This window comes from Quercus robur, chromosome 3 (assembly GCF_932294415.1).
Source record: "Quercus robur chromosome 3, dhQueRobu3.1, whole genome shotgun sequence".
In the NCBI taxonomy this organism is placed as follows: domain Eukaryota; kingdom Viridiplantae; phylum Streptophyta; class Magnoliopsida; order Fagales; family Fagaceae; genus Quercus; species Quercus robur.
Window position 1 is genome coordinate 33,933,671 of NC_065536.1, and position 11,174 is coordinate 33,944,844.

Genomic DNA, 11,174 nt, shown 5'->3' on the forward strand with positions numbered 1-11,174 from the left:
AAAAAGTTTTAGGGACACCGGACACTGATTAGCATGCCTGAATTGTAAGATCATTCCTTGGAGTCTGTTGCTTTCACACGCAATTATTATTGCCTTGATTAATTTTCTTACGCATTTGCTACACAAGTTGTTTGTTTATTTTTCTTATATACTAACCCACAAAGTATTCATATTTGAAACACTCCCAGATTTTTTTTTTTTTTTTTCTTCCAGTTTTTAAAGTGAAATGATGCAATTGTCTAGGTTAGCGGCGTGCATATTAACATTGATTTATTCCATGTAATGCTTGCTATGTCTGAACTCTGAAGTACTTTAAATTTTCTTCATAAGCTTTAGCAAAAATAGGTCTTAGTTTTTACACCAGGATTGTTTGATATCAACACGATCTATAAGACGCACAGGATATGTAATAAAAAACATGATATACACGAAGCATATCCCAAAAAAATTAAGACAAGATACACAGGCAAAGCCTACTCAACAAAAGGTATTTCAAATTTTAAAAGCACCAACCACAACAGGTAAAAGAGGATGGGATGCGACCGGTTTTGCGAATATATTCTGATTGCTGCTCAGTTTTTGCAGCTTCCTGATTTCTCTTTGCTTCTGCCACTGCTCGCTTTTCTTCAGCCTTGTGCCTTGCAGCTGCTAATTTATTCATAAGCCTATCATGCGCTTGTCCCCTCATCCTTTCAACCTCTACCTGAAAGTTACACATTGTCAGTCTCGATTAACCGAATGATTTCTGTAATATCATAGATGTGAAGGCAGTACTTGCTTGCATTTTAAGTTAACAAAGTTCTTGACAATCATAAATGATGTGCTTCAATATTTACCATCTATTTGATATATTTGAACATACTGAATACTCATGTATCAAGAAGCCTGTGATAAGTACAGATATTAACTCAAACATGTTGACCTAATAGAGGCTATCTAGTATTCATTTTCAAGCTCATTGAAGCGGCAAAGACAGAAAGGTGGCAAACAAAAATAACTAGCTATACTTAAAGTTAAAGTCCAAAAGATTTCAAGGCAAGAAAAACCTTCTTCATGACAAGGCAGGGGGCTGTTACTGATGACAATTCAAATATAAATACAAGAATTTCTTTTCAATCTCTACCTCAAGTCCTCAACACAGTTGGGCACAAATACAGCATCAGGTGCATGACACACTTGCATAGTGTAAATGCCCATATTGTGTCATGTCATGACAAGCAGCCACTCCAGGATTCCAAGTGAAGACACCCTAGAGAATGCATTCCTTGTTTACCACACATTCCCAAACTTCAAATAATAGTATAGGATCTAGAGCATGTACCAGTACGACAATGAATAGAATAGCATGTTGCCATCTCCTCCCCAATAAAGAAAGGGGCAAGGGTGAGGTCACGAGTTCAATCTTTTATGGATGTCTGGGTTGGTTTGCCTACTACAAAAATTAATAAACCAAAGTTGAGAGTAGAATGCCTAACACATGGATCCGGCAATGAAAAAAAGAGCAAGACGCATCATACTGCCCCTTTAAAGAGTTTTTCACAGTAAGGATTTACTTTGTGGGAATACCAATATGAGAAGTATGTCAATAAACAGAAGGATCTCCCCAGAATAGAGTAAAAAATCTTTTAGAACCATTCATCTATATTAGAAGGTTCTACTTGGATTTGATTTTCTTTGTTTAACATGCTCCCATAAAAGCTTGTCCAAGAAAATTTAAAGCATTCATCCGAAGTCCAGTGAAATTCCAAAATCAGCTTTCCAGGCTTTTAGAAAAGCCAACAAATACCTTTTTGGTATTAGAGTGAACCTGAAAGAAAATACGTGTGATACTTTTCACTTTGCTTCTCCCTCCACCCCCCCCCCCCCCCCCCCTTCTCTCTGGTCTTCCTAACAATTTACAACCCGAGGGATTTATTGTAGAATCCCCAATTCTCCACATTTTAATAATCACTATTTTTAATGTAATTTGCACACTCAATAGATATGTAAAAATGTACTAAAACTGAATTAGAAATGCACCTCAAAATGTGATTTGCATGTTGCAACATTTATTTATCAAATTCTCTTTCCCCCTCCCCACAAAATTTTGCTAAGCAAATTCAAATCTAATAAACTTTGATAATCTACACCTCTAAATATGACAGGTCAGATTTAATCAAACAAAGGTTATTTTAAAATTTCCCAAGTACCCAACATTATGATTTGTAGGGAGCTGTAGCTAGGCACCTGCATGCCATGTGGCTATTACCACATATCAGTGCTGAAAGAATCCCAGATTTGACTCTGACTACCAATTACTTGTCATTGATTCTGCATGTACTTTACCACTATGATACATGCATTTATCAAGACTAAACACGATTGATAGTGCTTAGTCTAACTCATAACTCATAAGAAATTCATTTTCTTTGACATTTAGTTGCAACAAACAGAAGAGGATGTCACAGGGTTTGATTTGTCTAGCGTGACAAGATATATGTGAGCTTTGCCATTCTCCTTGATTTTGACATATTATAGGCCTCTTTCTGGTTCTGTGCTCTTAAGATAAACATTAAAATAAATCTCAAAGCAACTCTGCAATTTAATCTGTATCTTTATTGCTTTATTGAGAACTTCAAATCCAAATAGGAGGCATTAACAGTTAGCACAGCTTGGTTAGCTCAAACTAGAGGGGGAATAAAAAATAAAAACTTAATTTTGTTATGTACTAGTACTGCAGGTACACACACTTTAACATAAAGAGAATTTTTACACCATCTTATGTGAAATAAGATGTTAGTTTTACCTTATTTTATGGCTTCAATACATACTCCTTCACATTTCTAGCTGTCCAAAATAATTTAAGTTTTTATATAAACTAGTTCACATAGCACTATTCAATACCATTGGTATTGCAACTGATGAGTTTGATGCAAGGAGCTCCAAAATCAATTAAGATTTTATTTTGTTTTTTGTTTTTGAATTTGAATTTTGAATTTGGGTTTTTAATGTTGAGGGTTTCATGGGATTTAATTGGATATTTCCAAACAGTGTAATCCTTGAAACCCTATTTAACTAAGGCTCGGTAAGCTTGAACGACACTAGAATTTGAATAAAAATTTTACAAGTTAAGAATGTGTTTCTCCCTTGTTTGGTGTTGATGCCAAACACTCTTAGGTGCTGATTCCAGGCAAGCCCCTAAGTGCTAATTCTTAGGGTTTATCATTTTCCCTGTTGTTCAGTTTTTCCATTTATCCCCTATTTGATATTATCCGGCATCAAAGTTACAAGTCCAACTATGATTAGAATATGATGCATCCATCATATCTATAAGCACAATCAAATAAGTAAAGTTTTGATGCTCATGGAAGGTAGAACCTACTAGCGGTATGCCCAGTTGCTGTCTGGTAACTTTTTTTTTTTTTTTTTTCAATTGGTAAGTTACACTACAGTTAGAAGGTTTTAAACCTATGACCTCACCCTCTACCGACTCTTGTGGGAAAGTGCCACTTGAGCTAGAGCCTATTGGCAACATGTTTAACCTTTATATTCAAAGTAATGTAGGGCTTGCATCACATGAGTATTGTTTCCACAATTTTAATAAGAGAATTGAGTTATTTAGTGAACCATTCACCCTGAGGACTTGGGTGGATATAAAATATCAGATATTGAGGAGGCCATGCAGGAGGATTATATAGAAGCAGAACAACCAAGTTACAGGGTTGATTTTCCTAGGGTTCATATTTTAGACAATAGAAAGAAGACATCTCAAAATGAATGAAACCAGCATAGCTAGGAAAACAAAAGTTTTTATAGAAAGAAAATATAGAGTACCTCAATTTTCCTCATTTCAGCTTCTGTTTTAGCTTTTTGATGATTCTCCCATGCCTGAATCTTCATCTCTTCACGTTTGAACCTAGGTAATTGAAGTCATGACTTTGCCATGTCAGACCACAAACTGAAAATTGGTAACAAAAACAACTTCAAGCATATGTAATGCATTTATTTTGACCAAGCATATGGGGTCTCGCCTGGGAGCGGGTAGAGTGCTGCTATGGTCACTCCCAGGTAGGGAAGCCACACTGGCCCCCTCTACACTTTTTTTTTTTTACCCAAAAAAAAAACTGCATTTATTTCTTTATATGGCTGATGCTCCTGTGAACAAGTATGCTGCTCCAACAATCCAGTTGACTACAGTAAGAAAATTTCAGCTATTTTCTTATGTCACTCGAAGCACATGTTAGCATTTCCATATGTATCTATATCCAAGAGGCATAGCGCTAAGCATAAAGCATAATACTACTTGGTACAACTCAATAAGCTTCAAAGGTAATTAGATTATACAATGAACCAAAGATTCATTTGTTCCCCTATACCTAACGCTTGATAAAAATTGACAAAGGAATAAAAAATAAACTGAGAGTACAACAAGAGATAAGAGAGAAAAGAAAATCAGAGAAATCTTGTGTATTATTGATCTCAACCAAACTATACAATCGTGCTCTGGGTTTATACTTGACAGAGGCTTAAGGGAGTTTCCCATCAGTTAAAACTGTTTATTGCCATTGGTGAACAGTAATATAAGAAAAAAAAAAAAAAATTTCTAACAATCTTCAATAAACAAGGTGACCCTGTTGAGACACATGTCCCAACCGTTACCAGATCCACTAAACGATTATAAACATCGTTTGTTAGACACGCTTTAATAGCAATTCACAGAGTCATTTACTACAGCCTGGCTTACATGATCTGTCTTTTGTAATTTCCAATGTGTAGTTTTCTTGAATTTTACATACAGGACCTATCATTTAGGCATCTGTTTGTTTATTAACACAACATTTTTTGAAAATGTTTTCTGCATTGGTGTTTGCTGCAGCAAAAACTGCAAGTCAAAATCTCAAAGCATAAACGTCTCTCTCTCTCTCTCTCTAGAAACTAACTTTTGACCAGCTGTTGACCGACCATTGACTTAATAAAAAATAGGAAAACAAGTCCATTTTTCAAAAAAAAAAAAAAAAAAAAAAATCTTGAAAGCAATATATAGAAGATACCAAACAGTTTGAGACATATCACCCAAAAAACAATAATATATTGTAGATACCACTCATTCTAAATTCTGGGAACTTGTCAAATTCGATATATGTGAACCTTTTTATTTTGTTGACAAGAATCAGACACTCCTAAACCAGTCGCTTGTTAACACTTGAAATATACTGAATAAAGGTGTGAGTGAGAGAACATGTGTGGGAAGTTGAAAACAAACCCTGCCTCACCAGGGGAAAAGCAATCTAAGGGGAAAGAGAGAGATACCCCCTCTTGTATAGCTCAAAGTCCTAATTGGCCTTTAATGTCATAGGGCTGTAAATGAACCAAGTTTTTCATAAATAATTTGGGCTTAACTCAACAAAAAACTTGTTCATGTTTGTTTATTTACATACAAGTCAAGCTTGAGCATTAGATTTAGACTTGTTTAATGAACAAGCTGTGCCTAAGCAAACACACACACACACCCCCCAGAAGAAAAAAAAAATGCTCTAGATATGGGCAATTCATTGGGAGTTAGGACCACCCCTCCAAACCAAATGAGCTTGATAATATGCTTAATATGAGCTTGATAATGTATTTTTGTTGGATCTTGAGCTCAAGAGCTTGATATTGAGTTTAAGTTTGAGCTTGAGCTCGGCTTGACTACTGAATCGAGCTGAGCCAAGCCGGGTTCAAGCTTTGGAATTTTTTACGAGCTTAAGTTCAAACATCGGTTACAGGCTTGGTTCAAGCTTGAGCTGAGCTTCAACATTTTACTTTTGTTGTCATCTTGAGCTCTAGCATGCAATACTTGACAAGTTAGGCTTGTTTACAGCCCTATTTAACTGACCAAAGGAAGGGTTAAAAAAACTAAAGGTGTGAGTATATATATTAGACATCCATATTGAAATTCCAAGGAGACATGAAATGAAAAATATATATATATATATATATTCTATGTACGAAATTACCTGGCCGTATACTTGGCTTTCTCTGCGTCCTCCCAAGCTGCTGCACGTGTCTCAATGACACTTTTAGCTGGTTTTTCTCCTGCTATATTTTTTAGCGAAGTGGACGCATCCTTATCCTCCTCCTCCTTGCTAGCCCAGGCAGCAATGTTCATTTTACCCAGCTGTGTCCCCAGGACCATTATCTCTCTCCTAGTTTTCATTTGTAGCTCCTTTTCGGACAACTCATGCTTGTGAGTATCTGGATGGCCATTTGGTGGATCAGTTGGAGACAAAGCTGGGGCAGCTCTGCCAGGAGTCGATGGTCTAGAAGAAGTTGGGCTGCGCATTGGTGTTGTTGCCCTCACAGGAGTTCCAGTTCTGGAAGGTTCTTGGCTAGCAATAGGAGTCATTTCAGTGCCCATATCTCTCATTGATACAGACCGAGCTGTTGAGGGGGGTGGTAGAAATGTAGTTGCACTTTGTATGGCCACAGATGAATCATGCTGGCTGAGGTTGACTGCTAAAAGTAAAGAAAGAAAAATGCATAGAAACCAGTAAGTTCCAAGTTATTATATGTAGTGCATTTTCTACAGTATCTTGCATGAAAGTAACTTCATATTCAGAGGAACAACACCCACATTGCTTAAAATACGATTTTGCTGTTACAAAATATACTTTTCTCTCAAAGGAATCACCAGACATTAGAACAATTTTAACAATAATGGACCAACTTTTCCATGTCTCATTAGCTGTTCATCTTTTATTATATTTCAGTATAAACTGTCTTTTTTATAAAGAGGACTGCATTCCTGTCAGTTTCTACCAAATTTTGTACAAGGTAGGTTAGACATTTTCATCCCCAGCAACACTAGCACAGCCACTTTATACAACCATCTACCAAACTTAAATTCAAGAGTGTTACTAAACTTAGTAGATGATTCAGAGAATATTGAAAAGTCCACCACTGTGAAAACTTAACTTTGATCTAAGACAAAGAAATTTTAAAAAGCTTTACCAAAATGGGGCCCATGATCATTCCAAAGGCTCCAGCTTCTCAACATATATTTCTGCAGTGAACCACTGAACAATAAGAAGTTGAGGTGATCATGTCTGTGCCTTTGGAATTCTTCTCTTGCCAGATCCTTTAATTAAATTTCTTAAAGAATAAATTATACTATAAACTAAACAGACAACAATTACCTAAGCAGTACCAGAGAGAAGACTAAAGCAGTCAATTGGATCTACAAGTCCAATAGGATGTGAAAGTCTACCATAGAGCTCAAAAGTTCTCTCTCTCTCTCTCTCTGTGGTGTAGTTCAAGCTACTTGCTGCTCACACTGGTCCGGAGAACACATTTTTTCAGCCAGAACCTTACTCAATTGGCTATAATTTTGGTTACATCAGCAGCTCAATCTAACTAATGAAATAACAAGAAAAGTATGAATTCAGGAGGTTTAATTCGGTAATTCTTAACTTGTCCAAACTAAAAGAGATATGGAAATACCACAGAGCAAATGATAAAGTCATCATTCTTAAAATGCATTAGACCCTGACAAAGACAAACACAGATGTCTAGTCATTTTCTTTTAAGCAAATATAAGGTAATCACATGGCCCACAACATTAGATGACTAATTATAGAAAGCATATTACAAATTGTTCTTGAAAACAGAACAATATATTTCCCTTTGGGATTGCATTCTTGGAAGAGTAAATATTTTTCTGCAAAGAATACAAGTATCCAAAAGATCACAAACAAAACACAATACTTTGAAAATAAACATGATAGTGAAAGACTAACGAGAATTTGAATCAAACTTAATATAATATATCCTTACTTGCAGACTCTCCAACAGAGTTCTCAATCATGAGGATGGGTTTGCCATATGAATCTGCACTTGGATATGGGTGGTCAGCCTCCCAACTGACAAACTTATTTCCCCCACACTCCAACTTAGCTTGAGTTGTATCAATCCGCTTTGTATCAGGCTCTTCAAAAGCAACCACTCTTTGATCTGGAACTTCAACAACAACCTTCGTGGACGGCTGCCAGCCCCCGTAACCAACATTACCTCCCTTTCGTGATCCAACATTACCTGTCTTTGGCCGGTTTGAAATCGGGCTCGCTATCCACTTCTGGGCATCATCCCATTTGGATGGCGCCGGTTTAGAGAATGATCCAAGGGGAACTCGCCGGGCACCTCGTTCAGCCTTCTGAAACTCAAAAACTGACGAGGACACACTCATACCATCATGGCCACTATCATAATCCAAAGAAGAAGGGTCTTCTTGGGTCCTAATCCTCGAATTTACTAATGTATTATCTTTCATTCTACGGTCACTAATTATCTCCAAACCTAATGAATCGGCTGTAATCGAAGCAGCACATTCAGGAAGAACACTCACAACATCTACATCTTTGCAATGATCAGAACCCATACCACCACCTGATCAAAGTTTTCCATAATTAATTAATGGATTTCAGAGACTCACTCTTTACTCTTTTCCTTTCTAATAAAATGTTTCCTATTCTAACCTACCTAGTAAAATAGAGAATCATTGAGACACTTTAGAAAAAGTGAACACTCAAGACCCTTTATAACAAAATTCAAAGTTTTAAACTTTAAAGTTTAAACCAAAAGGCACCGCTTGTTTAGATTGTAAAATATTTTCCAGAGAAAAAAAAAATTACAAAGAAAAAGAGAAAAAGTCATACAAGTACCTGCATCATGAATCTGAGCTAAAGAATGAGATCTGGAAGTGAAATCAGACTGAAGCTCTTCTCCTTCCTTTCGCTTCCTCTCCACTCCCACTCCCAGAAGCATAGTCCTCAACTTTCCTGGAGACAATCCTCCACCCTATAATACCATTTTCTTTTTCTCTTATAAAAAAAAAACTAAAAATACTCATACACTAGCAGATCAGATAATTTTGACAATGACAACAAATGCATTGGGAAACGTAAAATCAATAAAGGCAACATTACATACATAATATTTTATTGTATACTTGTATAATTTATATACTATTGCATTTATTTCACAAAACAAAAAGAAAAAAAAAAGGGGGGGACCTGAGGTTTTTGGATCCTTTTGTACTCCATGCTTGTGGGTTGTGTGACCTGTTATGTCACAAAGCTAAATTCGGGGAGATTTGTTGGTTGTGTACATTTTTTGTTTTGTTACTTTTTCTGGGTTCTCTTCGTTTTGTTTTGTAGCTTGGTTTTAAGCTTGAATGGAGTTTTACACCGAGTCTCGTGTACAAACAAGGAAGTGACGAATACAGAGAGAGAGAGAGAGAGTTTGTAGTTTGTGTTTGTGGACTGTGAAGTCAAATCACTTCTTTGCTTTCTTTTACTAAAACAGACACACAGACAGTACTGGGCTTAAGGGCATTGCAGTTGTAGCAGCTCAGTGAGTAATAGTACGGCTTCTAGAATCGGCTCCCCTACGGTTCTCTTTGGTCCAGTTCTTTTCAACTTTAATTTTACAGTACCGCAAACTTTCACTCGGGTGAGAGGAAAAAATAGTACGTGCGCTCATGGCATTATTATTAGTGGTTAGTGGTTAGTGGTTAGTTTAGGTGAAAATTAATGCAATAGTATATAAAAAGTTACGTTGGAGTCTAGGAGATGCAAATTTTAGGCTTATTGATAAATAAAAATATGATATTAGTGGTTAGTTTAGATTAAAATTAATAAAAAATTACTTACAAAAATAGTTTGTAAAAGCATTGTAAAATAATTTATTACTTTAGCATTACTTTTAATTTTATTTAACTGATTCTTCAATTTTCAAGTTTTTGATTTTTTTTTCTTGTTTTTAGTATTCAATAATTCAAGTTGCTTTCAAATACGTTTTCCCTTTTTTATTGAGGTTGTACTTTATACAAGTACCATGATAGCCGAAAGCCGCACATCATGCATTTAATTTAACAATTCATAGCATTGATTGTTCTTCACTTCTTTGTTTTGAAAAATTATTGCATATTCCCGAAGTACCATAAATGTGTATTCCCTCCTCTCACATTCATGGTGGGTCTTACTAATTAAATTCATGGTGGAACCCACCATTCATGTAAGAGAGGGGAGTACACATTTATGATATTCCAGGAGTACCTAATAATTTTCCCTTTGTTTCACATCAATTTTTTAATTTTAAAAAATATATATAATTAATTGTATGAAAATAGTTTCTTTATTTTCTTGATAAGGTCTAAGATTCAACTATTTTTTAGAGAAGAATCTAAGATTCAACTTGTTATAACTATTTTGAGAAGTAATTATGTAATATTTCTTATTTTAATTTTCTTCTTCCATTTTTTTTTTCTTGAAACAAAATTTCTTCCCTCATTATTTAGGTTAAATCACATATTGCATCTTCTAACTTTAATCTATTAAGTTAGTCTATTTTTATTTTATTTATTATAGTTTCAACTTTTTTTTCCATAACTTGAATCAATTTCTATTGTGATCCTGGTTTGCTCAATAGATTTAATACCACCCATAAAGGCTGAAACCACATAAAACACCTACAAAACCCACCAAAGAAAGCCACCTCCAAACCCTCACACACCTTAATACATTCAAAATTTCAAACACATTCAAATCCCAATAACATCATCAAACGCCAAACCCAGCATTCAAGCACCTTCAATCAAATCCCAAAAGCCATCAATTTCACCAAACACATTAGAGCATTCACAACAAGACTTTTAAAAACTAAAAAGTCAAATTTTAGCATCTCATTCCACAAAAAACACCCTACAACAACGATGCTATTCCTATAAATTTTGGCATATGAGCTACAATAGACTGCTATCTATAGCTCAAATCTTATAACAAAAAATATTGTTATATTCCTTAGATAAGTGGCGTTGCTTTTAATGTTTATAGAGGTAGTTTTTTATTATTCTTTTAATAAGTTGTTTATATTATTTTAAATGAAGTAGTAAAAAAATAGAACTTTTGATGTAAGATGTATTGTAAAATAAGGTATTAAAATTGATAAAGTGACTTTTTGAGATACTAAGGTGCGGTTTGGATTAGACTTATCTCATGTCTGCGTCTTGCGTTTACGTTTTGACACCTTTTTTTTTTTTTTTTTTACTGCTACGCACGCTTTTTGGGAAACAACAGTTACTGTTCATGAACAGTAGCCGTCGTTTATTGACTTTGTAACCCTCTTTTATCAGTTCTGTGGGTCCCATGAACAGTATACAA

The 11,174-nt window shown here is 35.2% G+C and overlaps 1 protein-coding gene across 8 annotated transcripts; it reads right to left on the reverse strand.

Annotated features, from left to right (window-relative positions):
- Positions 1-308: 308 nt before the first annotated feature.
- Positions 309-9,286, reverse strand: LOC126717869 (uncharacterized). Of its 8 annotated transcripts, none has more exons than XM_050419804.1 (6): positions 9,027-9,286; positions 8,670-8,811; positions 7,792-8,400; positions 5,976-6,471; positions 3,814-3,895; positions 309-703 (listed from the first exon to the last, which is right to left on the reverse strand). In XM_050419804.1, exons 1-6 carry the CDS (start codon positions 9,054-9,056, stop codon positions 500-502), a joined length of 1,563 nt encoding a protein of 520 aa, XP_050275761.1. In that variant the 5' UTR covers positions 9,057-9,286; the 3' UTR covers positions 309-499. The 8 variants fall into 8 exon arrangements, with proteins under 8 accessions (XP_050275761.1, XP_050275763.1, XP_050275760.1 ...); XM_050419806.1 differs by having other exon boundaries at positions 8,676-8,811; positions 9,027-9,284; XM_050419803.1 differs by having other exon boundaries at positions 5,976-6,474; positions 9,027-9,283.
- Between the last annotated feature and the right edge of the window lie 1,888 nt (positions 9,287-11,174).